At 45.9% G+C, this 17,368-nt stretch overlaps 1 protein-coding gene across 1 annotated transcript in view; it reads left to right on the forward strand.

Annotated features, from left to right (window-relative positions):
• epha10 (EPH receptor A10) overlaps positions 1-17,368 on the forward strand; it is a 106,255-nt gene that overhangs the window by 10,804 nt on the left and 78,083 nt on the right. The window contains exons 2-3 of the mRNA XM_014995935.2: positions 12,892-12,956; positions 14,976-15,648. Coding sequence (XP_014851421.2) covers positions 12,892-12,956; positions 14,976-15,648 — 738 coding nt within the window. The remainder of the gene's footprint in view (positions 1-12,891; positions 12,957-14,975; positions 15,649-17,368) is intronic.

Consider the following 17,368-nt stretch of genomic DNA (forward strand, 5'->3'; position numbering starts at 1 on the left):
TGAAGCAGGAAACTGCAACCCAAATCTGAACGATCTGATTGGCCCGGTTCTGATCCGATTAGAGTAGAGCCACATGCATGTGTCCGGCCGGCAAAGCAGAAAAATAAAATGTAGTTACCAGATTATTGTCTGTTTGCAGAATAAACTTGAAACTGAAATGAGGAAAGTTCAGCATTTTACGAATCTTCACTGGTTTATAACAAATAAGGAAATATTTCACCTTTTAACTTATTAATTTATTATCAGCAGCAGGACTTTGAGATGATTCTGTGTGGAAGACAGAATCACAGGCTGACCGGTCCTGTAGAGAGGTCCGGTTCTGCCTTAACTCTAAAACCTTTTGTCTCATTAAAACTTTTTCCTGCTAACATTACGACTTCATCCTTATTTTTAAATGTCTTATTCTGGTGCTGAACTAAATCAGATTCATATATGGTGGTTTTTGCTTTGATCTGATTTTATTATTCTGCAGCAGAAGAATCTGATGCTTCATCAGCTGCTGCTCAACTTTAAATCCGTCCAGAGACGGCAGCCATTTTTACACATCCTGTTAAATATCAAGTTTTTGTCCAAAAACTTCAACCTTCTGCTCTTAATGCTTGTCTCTAGTAATGATCACCTCATCTGTTACCATGGTGACAGCCACCATCGTCCTGCTGAGTAATGCAGACCAGCTGTGACATTTCTGACACATGCTGTCTACTGCTAATGGCTCCACAGAACCACGGTTAACAGCCAGATTCAGTCCCTTTATGACGGATAAATGATGGATTTTTGGAATTAGACGTAATTATGAGGCGTTTTGTGGATGTAATCCAGCTCCGTCCCGCAGTAATAAGTGTGAATAATGGATCTGATTCTGGTTTGTTTCTGCCAGCCGGAGCCGCCGTCTTTGTTCTGGATCAGAGCCGCTTGTCCTGATTAGAGCAACATTTATACAGCATCTGATAATAAACATGCAACATGTGTTTTCTGTGCATGAGTGAAAACATTCCCGTCTCCAGATCTGAGTCAGTGGGAGCCGAGGCTGGCGTCTCCTCAGGGGCCAAACGTTTGCTCATGTTTAGCTAATGCAGCAATTTGTCACCAGGCAGCATTTGGAGTAACTGATTAGAATAATAAGATGTGATTATATTAATGAATCTAAAGCCGTTTCTGTCTGCTGGGGGACTGAAGCTACGACCCAGCAGAACCATTAGTCCGGGGATCATTATTCTATCGATTATTCTGATGACTAACCAATTATTTTGACAATTAATTGGAAATTTCAACAAACTACGGCTGCACCGAACCATTATTTTTGTAATTGGTTATTCTGACGATTAATCAGATCAACATTGTGACTTTCTGCAGATTTTTCATTAAACCACTTAAACCTTTTTATCCAGGATCAGAAATGCATCGAACATGCAAATCAACAAGTTATTTCATTTCCTTTTGATAAGAAAATCAACATCTTATTGCCTGAGGTTCATCCAGTGAACTCTGATCAGATTAAAACTTGATGTGACATCAGGCTTATCAGCACAGATGTCAGTTAATGGGTCTGAACTTCAGTCTGTTGGACTGGAAGCTGCTGGGCGTCTGAGAGGATTGAGATGCAGCAGGGAGACAATACTGAATGTAATCAGTTCCTACCAGCTCACCTCGGCTCCGATCCAGGCCACACACACACACACACACACACACACACACACACAGGCCTGCGCTTTATGAAAGAAACACAGATCCTGTTGCTTATCTGCTGCAGGAATCTGGGAAATGGAGGATTTGCATTTTAATTCACTTCACTCAGTTTTGAGTCGCGGGACAAAATTTCTCCTGCTTGTTTTTTTTGGGTTTTTTGTCCACAAACGAACGACGGAGATTCAAATCTTCCTCCTATCAGAGCATGAGAAAGATGAGCAGCTCCGACTCCGGCGGCAGCAGCCGTCATGGCCGCTCTGCACCTTCATCCCGCCATCTGCAGCTGATGATGATGATGATGCAGTCAGCTGGTCGGACACTGAGGCGCTTCGGTGTAAGAATGTTTTATAATCTCACAATCCAGAAATTAAACGATGTTCATAACGCTGCGTCTTTCTAATGGTTTCCAGTGACCGTCCAGTTACACAAACTGAAATTATAAAAATACATTTTCTTTATGGAAACAAGCCAGTTTCGAAAAGTCAAGTTTTCCAATAAAAAGGTTTTGCGCTGAGTTGGTTTTAATGTCTTGGAACTGAAAAGGATCACATGATGAAGAGCCGGCTGTTACTGCTGACAGAAACGACAAATGAGACGACAGGAAGTGAAGGAGGAAGCTGTTTCTGTTGGTTTGTTTGGACAACGTGCAGCTGGCCCCACAAAGATCCACAGAGATCCACAGAGACCCATAGAGATCCACAGAGACCCACAAAGATCCACAGAGACCCACAAAGATCCACAGAGATCCACAGAGATCCACAAAGATCCACAGAGATCCACAGAGACCCATAGAGATCCACAGAGACCCACAAAGATCCACAGAGACCCACAAAGATCCACAGAGACCCATAGAGATCCACAGAGACCCACAAAGATCCACAGAGACCCATAGAGATCCACAAAGATCCACAGAGACCCACAAAGATCCACAGAGACCCACAAAGATCCACAGAGATCCACAGAGACCCACAAAGATCCACAGAGATCCACAGAGACCCACAAAGATCCACAGAGACCCACAAAGATCCACAGAGATCCACAGAGATCCACAGAGACCCACAAAGATCCACAGAGATCCACAGAGACCCACAAAGATCTACAGAGACCCACAGCATCACAGAACAAAGAGACAAAGGTTTATTTGTGATGGAAACAGATTCTTCCTGGATTCTTCCTGGATTCTTCCTGGTTTCTTCCTGTAGCAGCCGTCTGTTTCCTCTGTGGTTCTGCGGAACATGAATCAGCCGGGCCGGTCGGAGGAAGGCGCTCGGATTGTTTCCCCCTCACTCGATAGTGCCGACCCCCCAGGACTCGACCTTTGCGCACAGCGTGGGGCGCCGCGGCTGCTCAATACAAGGTGTCGACGAGGTCGAGGCAGACGACCTTTCTGTTTTAACCCCCATCAAGCTGAAAGTCGATGGCAGGTCATCCACATCCTGCAGCTGTGAGGAAAATATCAGAGGGAATAAAGAAAAGCTGCTGCTGGCTCTGATCGGATGGAGGAGACATAAATACATCCATCTCCTTCATCGGATCTAGAGGTTAGGCCTAACCCAGACCACACTGTGCTAATGCTAAGCTAACGGCTCCTGATGGATTCCCATCACATCAAATCTTTTCTGTAATTCTTCAGAATTTGTAGTTTTTCAGCAACAGCAGATTTTATACAAACTTTAGTTTTATCTTTATTTCTGTATGTTTGGAGTCAGAGTGATTTTGTTGGAGTCTCCCTGAAGCTAAGCTAACATTTCAGTAAATCTTCATGTTGAGAGAGAAGCTGGTGAACATGAAGGTTCGGCTGGTTTCAGATTCTCAGGCCGTCTGGATTCCTCAAAGACAAGAAAGCAGCTGATGTTTACCAGATACCTGAACCTCCTCCTGTCAGCCGGAGAGTCTGGAGCTGAGACAGAAATTATTGTGATGAACAATTAACTAAAAGTATAAAAATGTTATAACACTGTAAGTTCACAAAGGTCAGTGATTCATTTTTAAACAACTTTTCACTCTGGAACTGGACGACGTTTTAAACATCAGGAATAAACAAACGAACCAAAAACAAAGTGGATTATGAACAAGCTAATGCCTCGTTAGCGGCGAAGCTAACGGCGGCTCGTTAGCGGCGAAGCTAACGGCGGCTCCTTAGCGGCGAAGCTAACGGCGGCTCGTTAGCGGGGAAGCTAACGGCGGCTCGTTAGCGGGGAAGCTAACGGCGGCTCGTTAGCGGCGAAGCTAACGGCGGCTCGTTAGCGGTGAAGCTAGCTGTCTTAGCGTCTCGGTGGATTGCCCTCCTCTGTGTTGTCGGAGCGTCGGTCCAGACCTGCAGCAGTTTGCCACGTTTAGCTGCTGCTGTTTCATCCCACCAGCTCCAGAGGTCAAAGTTCACCATTCAGCTTGAATCCAAAGTTGCTTTGTGTGCCGTGTTTCAGGTTCAACTGATCGGTGAAGTGTAGCCTTGTTTTGGTAGAAACATGAAAAACAAACGTGCAGCTAGAAATGATCGAGGATATTTTAATTGATTGTGTGATTTATTGATTTATTGGTGTTTTCCTGAGAAGACATCATTATGCAGGAAGGAATTATTGAGAGGAAACCTTTATTATTTTAGACATGAAATAATGATGTCACCAGGAAGCAGATAAAACTAACAAAGTTAAAGCGAAAAAACTTTGCTGAGTTTCAGATTCACTGCTGTACCAGAAACACCGACTGGAACCTTTAGATGTTAAAAAAACCGAATAATTTCATTAGAATCTGCAATTAATTAGTGAAAGTCCTGATGCGATTTGATTGGTCCAGCAGGAAGTGTGTAGTTCTGATTGGTCGGCTCCGTCAGCGCTTCGCTAACTGGACTTCTTCTGGTTCAGGATGAGAGGAGAAACCAGAGACCCGTTAGCTCTACTGAAGGTTTGGGTTAGAAATTAAACGATTAATCAGTTATTGAAATAATAATCAACTAATTTAGTAATTGATTCATTGCTAACTGGAATTGACTGAAAAAAAGATGATTTGATGAAAGAACAGAATAAAAAGATTTTCTCATTTTGATGTTTTAACGTTTTTTAGCTTCAGATGATGAAACATTGACTAAAATAATCCTTTTATGCATCAAAAGGTTTTCTTATTTAAAAAGGAATTGATTTGTTTATTTGCTTCTTTTAATGTTTTTCTAATATTGAATAAAATCAGTTTAAGAGGCTAAATGAGCAGAATGTGGCCATTTTTATTTGATTAATCTGATTAATCATCAGAATAATTGATTACTAAAATAATTGTTGCTGCCCTGGTCTTGCTTCCTCTCAGCTCTCAGAAACTTCCTGACTGTAGAGGTCAGAGGTCATCCTGTCTCTGTGCGAGGGTCATGTCTGAGAGTTTTAGGTATGAGGTTGTTTTACAATGCATCATGGGAAGAATAAAACCCACATATCAGTGTGCGTGCGTGCGTGCGTGCGTGCGTGTGTGTGTGCGTGTGTGTGTGTGTGTGTGTGTGTGTGTGTGTGAGCTGCTGTCAGACCTGCAGCGCTGCAGGAGTTTCTCGTTCCTCCAGAAAGGAAAGCATGGTGGGGGGAAGACGACCTAATTTCATCTAAAAGGAAAAGAAAGTCAGCAGAAAACCTCAGAGCTTATGTAACTGCCCCTCCCCACCCCCACTGGGGGGGCAGAGGGGCAGGTAGAGATGGGACGGACAGATGGAGAGTGATGAAGGAAACTTTTTCTGTTGTGCGGTCCGGCTGTGTGTGTGCGTGTGGCACAGATACACACCTGTATTATTTAAAACTACTCGGAAAGCCTGATGGAAGGTTTTCCCAGAACTCCAGCCGGAGCTTCATGGGGATATTAGCGGCCGACACGTGGGCCGGATCCAGCAGAGTCACGCTGCAGCTGCAGCGGCGCTAACGCAGCCTGAATAATGCATGCAGCGGCGCATGGTCTCCAGGTTCACACGCCCTGATCTGACAGCTGTGGACCCGGAACCGGGAAGCTTCTGTTTTCAGTCAGTATCCGCTGGAAAGCTGATCAGACTCCTGCAGCCGTCGGGATGAGCTCCGCTCCGCCTCGTTATGTAAACTCGTTAGGCTCCGCCTCACTGAGCTGCACACATGCTAACCAGTGATTAGCCTCAGCCTGTCGGTAGCGGCTCCTCTCACCTTTAACTAGCCAACTCCACGCTAACAGATGGGCTCAGGGTTGCATAACAAGGAGAAAACGTGGACGCTGAAACGATTAATCGCGATAAATCAATTACTGAAATAATCATTAACTGGAGGATACAGAATCTAAAAAAGGACATTTGTTGAAAGAACAGCAGAGCATAAATGAAGCCATAACTGTAGAGAAATATAAATATTTTACCTTTAAGATGAAAAATAAATCTGTTCTTTCCAAAACTCACCCCACCGTTTTAGCTTCACCTGGTTCTGAACAAATCTCCAATTAATCACCTTCTACTGTCCAGTTACTAATCAGTTCATTCATAAGTTAACCCCCAGATCAGAGCGACACGCTGTTGATGTTCATCAGAAAGTTTGAGCTTCAGCTGCTATTGAAATTAAATGTTTATTTTCTTATCTAAAAGGGAATAAAATAATCGTTTAGTAGCATTTTGATGTATTTCTATTGTTTAAAAACACGTAAGTGGCTAAATAAAAAAATCTGCACAATGTGAAAATTTACAGATTAATCACCAGAATGATCAATTAAAACGTCACAATGACGTCAGTTTCTCTTCTTCTCTCTGATTGGCTGAATGAATCCTTTCTTCGCTCGTCTCCACAGCTGGTCATTCTCATTCTGCTCCGGTCGGGAAAACCAGGAAATCTGAGCCTGACGGGAGGAGAACGGGAATAAATGTTGATTTTTAATGAACGTTGATTTTTAATAAATAGAGGAATTATTCTGAATCATTTATGATGATTTATGAAATAAAACAATGGAGAAACTTGAAAGATGGAGAAACTGCAAGTTTCATGTTCTGCTGTTAGCCTGTGTGTGTGTGTGTGTGTAGGTGTGTGTATGTGTGTGTGTGTAGGTGTGTGTGTATGTGTGTGTATGTGTGTGTAGGTGTGTGTGTGTGTGTATGTGTGTGTGTGTGTGTGTAGGTGTGTGTATGTGTGTGTGTGTGTGTGTGTGTAGGTGTGTGTGTGTGTAGGTGTGTGTGTATGTGTGTGTATGTGTGTGTAGGTGTGTGTGTGTGTGTAGGTGTGTAGGTGTGTGTAGGTGTGTGTGTGTGTGTGTGTGTGTGTGTGTGTGTGTAGGTGTGTGTGTGTGTAGGTGTGTGTAGGTGTGTGTGTGTAGGTGTGTGTGTGTAGGTGTGTGTAGGTGTGTGTGTGTGTGTGTGTGTGTTTGTGTCAGGTTATCTTCTTTTTAGTCATCAATGCAGACGATCAGGGGTTCGTTTTCCTTGACTTTCGTGTGGAACAGATTTCCATACAGAGCAGTTTTATCATCCCAAATGTAAAATATGAAGGTTTTTGTTTAGTTTTGGATTCATTACTTGGTGTTTTGTTTGGTCAGCAAATTCCTGTTTTAGAGTCCATATGCTCCAGTTAATGATTAGTCGATTATTAAATTAGCTGACGATTATTTAAATGATTGATTAATTGTTCCAGCCCTACATTCGTTTATGTTTTCTGAGTTTTTGGTTTGATTTCTTTAGAAAGCTGCACCAGAGCGCCACACAGTGGACGTTAAGCAGCGTACCTCAGGGCCGATGGCTCAGACTCTTTGTGTTTCTGATGCATCTGTTTGGATAGATTAATCGGATTAATCGTCTCAGCCTCCATGGCGGCTCTTTAAACTTCCAGAGTGAGACCTGTAGAAAGGAGAACCTGAAGCCAGGCTCCACTTGTCTGACCTGCTGAAGCTCCTGAGGAGGTGAACGTGTCGCCTGGACCTGTACAGCGACGGCGGATCCTCTCTAAATAAAATCAGCCACATCAAACGGAGAAGAAAACAGGTGAAATGCTTTCTGAGCCGCTCACATCCTCACACACTCCGTTTGAAGGACATCCTCCTGCTTTAATGCTTTCTGCCACATCAAAACCTTCTTGAAGGTCTCATTTCGAACCCAAAGTACAAAGTTTTCCCTGAAGGTGACCTTGAATTTTCTTCTGTCGCTGATTCAGAGTCTGCAGAAGTGAGAAGAAATATCTTTATTATTTATGCCTTTTTAACCTGTTTGTCGCGAGAGGACCCAAATTTGGGTCCTCTGCGCTTGCCGCAACAAGATCGATTGAAAAAACATGCTATACATTTATCAATATAGGCATATTGCATATCCACAGATCGGGAAAAAGCTCTTCTAAATGATACAAACAATATTTTCTACATCAACAACACCCAGCCTGAACACGAAGTAGCTTGGTAAAACGAAACGTAATTAGATGCTAACGAGGCTAACGAGGCATACGCGGTAAAAAATGCAACAGTGAAAGAGCAACTATTCCCAAAGCCCACAAACTATCAATCAGAGTAAAGCCGAAGCTCTGCCGTTTCCAACAATACCAGAATCACCACGCTACGTGCAAAACTCACTGAACCAGCAGCTGAAGAAGAAAAAAAGAAATAGCTAATTTCACGAAGCGAAAAACATAAATTCAGTCCTACCTTTGCTGTTTCGTGGTCATAATCCTTATTAGACTAAATATTTCCACTTGGTTCGATAATCCATTTTCCCTAAGTCCATCTCATACTGTTTTCGGCTCTGCCCAGAGCCTCTTCCGCCTCCTGGGCTTCCATATAAAAATGTAGAGGCGAACTCCGTCAATGCACGTCACATGCGTTTCCCGTCCTCTAATTGGTGAATGGCTTTAGTTTCCGTATTAATGTCAACGCCCTCGGATTCTATTGGCTCTGACGGTTCGAAAGACGTGTCAATCATCAAAATTGGCCAATGGGATCCCGAGAAACCGCCCCGCGTAAGTTTGCATATCTGTATTGAGAACTGCATGGTTTTACTTGCAGAGCGCAGAGCGCAGACTAGAGACTCCAGGAGGAAATTTTTTTTCAAAGGAACCCCCAAAAACAATTGTTATTAGATGTAATTACTTATCTATGACAAGTAATCATTTATTCTATAAGAATAAATAATTGAAACAGAACCTACAGAAAAAAAACTGAGAAAGTTCAAATGGCACAAATTGTGCCAAAATGGCTAATTTGGAAGGTCCGCCTAGATTTTTATCAAGTAGTACCTCTCTAAAACTCATGTGATTCACTTTCTTTCCATGAAACTTGGCACAGTAAAAGGTCAGATTGTGTACTGTTGTTTACTACATCCAAAACATGTAGTAAACATGCTTTGAAAGGAATCTTCATATATTGAACTGGGTTTTTTTTTGGCGGAAATAGATATTTTGCTTAATTTCTGCTGTGTATCATATTAATTCACTTTCCTCAGTAACAGGCAGGGTGGGTTTTAGAGCTGTAACATATTCTCTAGAGTCTTGCCTTTATTTTGATACCAAAACAATTAAAATAAACTCTGTAGTTCTTGAGATACATTCAATTCATTTTGGGCATGTATTTTCAACCATATTTCTCAAAAAGAGGCCTAGAGATGAAGAGGTTTTAAAAGTTCCTGATGAAAAGCTGCTGCTTTGGTTTTCTGCATTTTTACATTTAAAAGCCAGCCTTGTTGGTGCAACAGGAAGTGACAGGTTACCATGGTTACCATGGTTACCATAAGGGCGAGAGGTCGGAGGGAAGTTGGGACGGTAAATGACGAGTTTCGTCTGATCCGTTTCTGATTTTCATGAAATCAAACCAAAATCACAGGAAGTTTCAACCAGTTCAGATAAACCAGTAAAACCAGATAAACCAGTAAAACCAGTTCAGATAAACCAGTTCAGATAAACCAGTAAAACCAGATAAACCAGTTCAGATAAACCAGTAAAACCAGATAAACCAGTAAAACCAGATAAACCAGTTCAGATAAACCAGTAAAACCAGATAAACCAGTTCAGATAAATTGGTAAAACCAGTAAAACCAGTTCAGATAAACCAGTAAAACCAGATAAACCAGATAAACCAGTAAAACCAGATAAACCAGTTCAGATAAATTGGTAAAACCAGTAAAACCAGTTCAGATAAACCAGTAAAACCAGATAAACCAGATAAACCAGTAAAACCAGATAAACCAGTTCAGATAAACCAGTAAAACCAGATAAACCAGTTCAGATAAACCAGTAAAACCAGTTCAGATAAACCAGTAAAACCAGATAAACCAGATAAACCAGTAAAACCAGATAAACCAGTTCAGATAAACCAGTAAAACCAGATAAACCAGTAAAACCAGTAAAACCAGTGTGATCCAGTCTGCAGCGCCCCCAGCTGGCCGTCAGAGACGCCCTGCGGATTCTTTGGCCGCTTTGTTTCTGTAATGAAGGAAATTATGAGTGAAAAGCTGAGTTGATGATGATGATGATGATGATGATGATGATTAGAGCTCACTAAGTGGATCTGTGTAAAGAGGAGAAGAAGAAAGGAGAGTTTCTCTGGCTCCCCCTGCCCCTCCCCCGCCTGTTGCTCCCCTGCAGACCCATTAGAGTTTAAAGAGAACCTGATTACAGCCGATCCTCTGGAGTCATGTTTGTTCCTCCGTCTCATCCTTTCTTCTTCTTCTCTTCCGTCTCATCCTTTCTTCTTCTCCTCTTCCGTCTCATCCTTTCTTCTTCTCCTCTTCCGTCTCATCCTTTCTTCTTCTCCTCTTCCGTCTCATCCTTTCTTCTTCTTCTCCTCCGTCTCATCCTTTCTTCTTCTTCTCCTCCGTCTCATCCTTTCTTCTTCTTCTCCTCCGTCTCATCCTTTCTTCTTCTTCTCCTCCGTCTCATCCTTTCTTCTTCTTCTCCTCCGTCTCATCCTTTCCTCCTGTTGTCTCTCTGTGTTTCTGCTGATCATCCCTCTCTCTTCTCTTCCTCTTCCTGTTATCTGCCGGGTGGAGGCGTTCCTCCTGGCTCCGCCTTCGGCACACTGACCCACGGCTGCGTTGCCAGGTTTATTTTGACCTCTGACCTCTTTCTGCTGCATCATCTCAGATTTGTGTCAGAGTGTGGCTGTGACTTCGCCTCCTGACTCGGAGTGGAGGCTTTCATAAGAGCAGGAAGAGGAGCGGATTTAAAGGGCCAATGGCACGTTTCAATTGATTCTTTCATGTTTCCGAAATCCTTTAGTCTCCATGGCAACCATTCAGCTGCAAAATGTCTGGGTGGACCTAGCCCCGCCCCTGAGGCACAGCTCCTCCCCCACTCAGCTCCTTCAGACTAGCCAGCAGCAATTAGCAACCAGCTGCTGAGCTCGTTAAAGGAGCTGCTGCTCAGAGCAACGCTGGTAAAAATGTTAAAGGGTTAAAAGAGGAGCCATGTTGGGATGACTTCCTGGAGGCGGAGCTTCAGGAAGAGCAGGAGACAGAGGCCCAATTTCAAGGCACTAAATCAGGAAGTAACATTTCTTACATCACATTTTTTATTTACAGTATTTTTATAACAACTGAATGTAACATAGTTACTTTATTTAGCTATAAAATGGAACCATGTGCCTGGAAAACAGATGGTACCGGCCCTTTAAGACCCAGTTCTAATGATGTTCTGGATGTTTCAGCTCAGATTGTTGGTTCAGTGTGTGTGTGTGTGTGTGTGTGTGTGTGTGTGTGTGTGTGCGTGTGTGTGTGTGTGACTGCAGTGATCACCAGATGTTCATCAGTTTGGGCTGAGTGGCTCCAGCTGAAGCTCTGAGGATTTTCCTTTTACGTTTCCGATCCGGAACGATGACATGTGAAACAGTTTGAGGTTGAAGAAGTTTCAGGTGAAAATCGAGCCTCTCAGGTTTCAGTTCATCCTGAAACAACCAGAAAAACACGTGAAGCTGTTGCCATGACGCCACCAACCAGGCTGGACTCACTTCCTCTGACGAGCCTCCAGGAGCCGATCAGGACCTGAGGATGATGGATGTTTAATCACACACACACACACACACACACACACACACACACACACACACACACACACACATACATACACATACACACACACACACATACATACACACACACACACACGCATACACACACACACACACATACATACACACACACATACATACACACACATACACACACACACACACACACACACACACATACACACACACATACATACACACATACACACACACACACACATACATACATACACACATACACACACACACGCACGCACACACACACGCACACACACATACATACACACACACACGCACACAAACATACATACACACACACATACACACACACACACTCTGGCTGGAATCAGGTTTCCTTCATGTTCACAGATAAAGGAACAATCCACCTGAAGTTAAACTGTTTTCCTTCCAACACGTTAAATATTTTCTGATTCTTCTGGGTCGGTTCTGACGGGTTTATGATTCTCACTGCGGATTTTAACAGGCATCGTTTATATTTACCATCAGTCATGATAAAAGTTTGGATTCATTCTGACAATAAATTCCATTTAATGTTTGAAAACCTGAGAAACTTTCAGTGTTGCTGGAATCTTTATTCTGTAAATAAAACAATCTCTTGCTTTGGGAGAGATTCTCTTTGCTGGTTCTGGAAGGTTCTAGGATGGTCAGCAGCTTTGACCCGTTTCTGTGGTTCTGAAACCAGGTTCAGCTGGTTCCGGGTCTCTCAGTGTTCATGAGTCATTTCTGCGCTCTGAAAATGTTCCAGTGCTGTTTCTCTGTCCGTGGTTCTGAAGCGGTTGTAATGGTTCTGTCCGTGGTTCTGAAGCGGTTGTCATGGTTCTGTCCGTGGTTCTGAAGCGGTTGTCACGGTTCTGTCCGTGGTTCTGAAGCGGTTGTCACGGTTCTGTCCGTGGTTCTGAAGCGGTTGTCACGGTTCTGTCCGTGGTTCTGAAGCGGTTGTCACGGTTCTGTCCGTGGTTCTGAAGCGGTTGTCACGGTTCTGTCCGTGGTTCTGAAGCGGTTGTCACGGTTCTGTCCGTGGTTCTGAAGGTGAAGGCATGTTTCTGTTTCTCCTGAAGGTTCTGATCCGTTCTCATTGTTCTGTTTCCAGAGGAACCGGCCCGTTCTCTGACCCGTTTATTTCAGCTTATCGTCTCTTCCAGCTGGTTATTCTGACCTGCTGCAGATAAAGACGCCACCCTTCCTGTTCGCTGACCTCTGACCTTCTCCTTGTTCTCTCTGTTGCTGCAGTTGTGCTGCTGAACTCCAAGGAGACGCAGGCAGAACTGGGCTGGACCTCCTTCCCCCCAAACGGAGTAAGTCACCTTGTTCTGGCTACGTTACCATCGCTGAGTTTATCTCTCCATTCATCAGCGGCTGTAATCCAGGCAGCGCGCTGGATTACAGTGGGTCCGGCAGCCTGGTGGGTCCGGCAGCGACCCGGTGGGTTCGGCAGCGACCCGGTGGGTCCGGCAGCGACCCGGTGGGTCCGGCAGCCCGGTGGGTCCGGCAGCGACCCGGTGGGTTCGGCAGCGACCCGGTGGGTTCGGCAGCGACCCGTTGGGTCCGGCAGCCCGGTGGGTCCGGCAGCGGCCCGGTGGGTCCGGCAGCCCGGTGGGTCCGGCAGCGGCCCGGTGGGTTCGGCAGCGACCCGTTGGGTCCGGCAGCCCGGTGGGTCCGGCAGCGACCCGGTGGGTTCGGCAGCGACCCGTTGGGTCCGGCAGCCCGGTGGGTCCGGCAGCGGCCCGGTGGGTCCGGCAGCCCGGTGGGTCCGGCAGCGGCCCGGTGGGTCGGGTAGCGGCCCGGTGGGTCCGGCAGCGGCCCGGTGGGTCCGGCAGCGGCCCGGTGGGTCCGGCAGCGGCCCGGTGGGTCGGGTAGCGGCCCGGTGGGTCAGGTAGCGGCCCGGTGGGTCCGGCAGCGGCCCGGTGGGTCGGGTAGCGGCCCGGTGGGTCCGGCAGCGGCCCGGTGGGTCCGGCAGCGGCCCGGTGGGTCGGGTAGAGGCCCGGTGGGTCCAGCAGCAGATAAATGCTCTCCCCCGTGTCGATCGATATCGTTTGTGATAAGTTATGGCTGGAAGACAAATGGGCTTTTTAAAAGAACAGCTCTCTGCCAGAACCGTTTGTCACACACTCCCACCTGACCCAGCACACACACACACACACACACACACACACACACACACACACACACACACACACACACACACACACACTGTGTGTAATAAATGAGCAGCAGCTGTTTGTGCCAACAGCGTCCCAGCTTGCTGCCGGACGGTTCTGGACCAGATGGAACCAGAACCAGAACCTCATCAGTTCGGGTCATCGGGTCTCATGGCAGCGGCTTCGGTTTGTGCCAGAGATCCAGATGCAGTGATTGTTCTGTTCCTGATTCAGATCAGTTTTACATGGAACATGTTCTGATGTTTTTCCTTCTGCGCCGCTTCAGAAAAACATTTTATTGCTGTTGAATCCAAATGAAGCGGGCCGAGCTCGGCAGAACCGATCCGTTTCAGCCTCCTGCTGCTTCACATGCAGATCAGATCTAATCCCTCAGATGACTTTAGATTTTCAGATGTTTCCTGAACGCCACAGTTTTTCTGTTTCTCCAACAGGAGCAGATGGCGCGAGTAAAAATCCTGGCACAAATTCCCCAAACAGTTTCATGAACTTATATGTTTGCAGAAACATAAAAAACTCAGTCAGATTTAATATTTCTACATTTTTAGGAGTTTTATGATGGATTTTGCTTGAAAATGCCTGAAAATCATCTAATAGTCATAAAAACATGGACTGTGCTCTGAGGTTTTATGTGTTCATTAAATCAAGCCGTGTTGTTGGAGTGAGGATCAGATGGATCAGATCCCAGATCAGCCTCAGTGACTCACATTCAGCCCAGAAACAAAGAAAAGCTTCTACAGATCAGCGTGAGTCAAAGCTGGAAGCAAATTTAGATTCTGACTGTTTCTGCGTCAGCTGACACTTTCTCTGTTTGGAGGTTTTAAAATCCTCCCAAAAATTTCAGCAGGATGAAACTGAACAGCTGACAGTGACTCAGCGCTGAGGATGATGAGGATGATGAGGATGAGGAGGATGAGGAGGGAGCTGTTACACAGTTACAGAGTTAAAGATTAACGCCAATAATTTGTTGTTTTTAGCCTGTTATGAGCTAAATGTTTCATTAGCAACCTAAATATTTCGCTACAGCAGCTAAGTATTTAGCTGTCTACTAAAATATTTTGCTTTAGCGCAATCAAAAATATTTAACTTCCTTAATGATGATGACGTAACAGGTCACCGGGTCAGGCTGTGCTAACGCGGCTTCTGTCTTCCTGCCAGTGGGAGGAGATCAGCGGCGTGGATGAGAAGTACAAGCCGATCCGGACCTACCAGGTGTGTAACGTGATGGAGCCCACGCAGCAGAACAACTGGCTGCAGACGGGCTGGGTGGCGCGCCGCGGCGGACAGCGCATCTTCGTGGAGCTGCAGTTCACGCTGCGCGACTGCAACAGCATCCCCGGCGTGGCCGGTACCTGCAAGGAGACGTTCAACCTGCTGTACGTGGAGTCGGACCGGGACCTGGGCGCCGTGACCCGGGAGGACCGCTACTCCAAGATAGACACCATCGCCGCCGACGAGAGCTTCACGCAGGGAGATCTGGGGGAGAGGAAGATGAAGCTCAACACGGAGGTGCGGGAGATCGGACACCTCAACCGGAAGGGCTTCCATCTGGCCTTCCAGGACGTGGGCGCGTGCGTCGCCCTGGTGGCCGTCCGCGTGTACTACAAGCGCTGCCTGGCCACCGTGCAGAACCTGGCCGTGTTCCCCGACACGGTGGCCGAGGCCGCCTTCGCCACGCTGGTGGAGGTCCGCGGCGGCTGCGTCAATAACTCGGAGGTGGACAGCGACAGCCCTCCCAGGATGCATTGCAGCGCCGAGGGGGAGTGGCTGGTGCCCATCGGGAAGTGCAGCTGCAGCGCCGGCTACGAGGAGGGCCACAGCAGCTGCGAAGGTAGGCGGGGCCAGAGGGGAGATGGGTGGAGCCAGAGGGGAGACGGGCGGAACCAGAGGGGAGATGGGTGGAGCCAGAGGGGAGATGGGTGGAGCCAGAGGGGAGATGGGTGGAGCCAGAGGGGAGATGGGCGGAACCAGAGGGGAGATGGGTGGAGCCAGATGGGATATGGGCGGGGTCAGAAGGGAAATGGGCGGAGCCAGAAGGGAGATGGGCGGGGCCAAAGGGGAGGTAGGCGGAGCCATATGGGAGATGGGCGGAGCCAGATGGGAGATGGGCGGGACCTAAAGGAGGAAACTGGAGAAGGGATCTGGGACCTTTACAGATTTGTTCCTTCTCTCAAGGGCCAATAGATAAACGGTTTGTCTCATTGAATCATGACCTCAGTTCCTTCGGTTCGTTTCTTTCCTCCGTAGCCAGGCTGGTTATTGACTGATGGTTGAAGAATCAGCAGCAGGTTGTTCTGGAATCAGAAATGATTTCTCATTTGCAGATTTAGTTTTGTTTGTCAGACCTGCTGCGTTTTCTCAGACCGACTCTGAAGGTCAGCAGGTCGATTTGGGTCACAGAGTTCAGGTTAGACTTCCTGTTTTTATTAGATGAAGATGAGGAATGTGATGATGAAGAAGTGGAGCAGTTACCTGCTCAGGTGGAACTTCTCAGCTTCTGATTGGCTCAGGTCAGGTTGATGAGGCTGATCGTTGCTTTGCAGTGTGTGTCATGCTGGTCGCCATGTGAGTAGTGGTGTGTGTGTGTGTCTCAGCAGTGTAAACAGCTTTGAGGTGTGTGTGTGTGTGTGTGTGTGTGTGTGTGTGTGTGTGTGTGTGTGTGTGTGTGTGTGTGTGTGTGTGTGGCTCAGCACAGTGACTAAGTGTCCAGGCGTCCCACGTTGTTTCTGTGGCGTTGACAGAAACTCCTCCACCATTCAGCTGGTCGGCATGAAGACGCCTCAGGCTTTTATTGCTGCAGCTTCACTGGTGGCACTGGGCAGCATACTGGGAGCACTGGGAAGGCTTTGAGGTGTCTAAACTCTGTTGTTGATGGAGCTTGCTGATGTCCTCAGATAAACTCTGGTTCTAAAACTCTGCAGATGTTCATGAAAGTGGTAAAAATTCGACATTGATGCTGCGACTTCCTGAGTCCAGACTGAAGGAAAACAAAACCTTCTGCTGATCCTGTTCTTAGATTGTACTGATAAATGAATTCAGTAAATCTCAGGAACTACAAGGTGAACGGTTCTGGTATCAACATAAAGAAACACTCCAGAGAATACTCTGGAAGTCTACTCTGATTACTGAGCGAGACAAATAAATATGGCACTCTGTAAAAAAATGAAAAAAAATATTTTTTTTCTGATAAAATACATTTTATGTTGTGGATTTCCCTTTGAAGGTGTGCAGCTGCAATCCAGAACCTCCAGAACCTACAGGACATACTCTGAGGATTTACTACATTTAATCCCTAAAATAAATAAGACAGACATTTTGGAAAAGTATTGGTTGATTAAAGTCCAGATGAATATCCCAAATATCTATTTATTGCAATTCTAAATCTCTTTTTTTCTTGACTTTTTTTCCACCAACTGATTTCTTGGTATAAATGTTTATTACAACTAATAACGTTCTTCTCGTTTTTGAAACAAGAAAGGAGTCAAAGTACTGCTCAGAAGTCCTCACCTGTGTAAAACAGTGCGGGACATTTTCTCTGCAGCTCATTGGTC

Source organism: Poecilia mexicana, unplaced genomic scaffold (assembly GCF_051168715.1).
Source record: "Poecilia mexicana isolate PSO_F unplaced genomic scaffold, ASM5116871v1 scaffold_11, whole genome shotgun sequence".
NCBI lineage: Eukaryota > Metazoa > Chordata > Actinopteri > Cyprinodontiformes > Poeciliidae > Poecilia > Poecilia mexicana.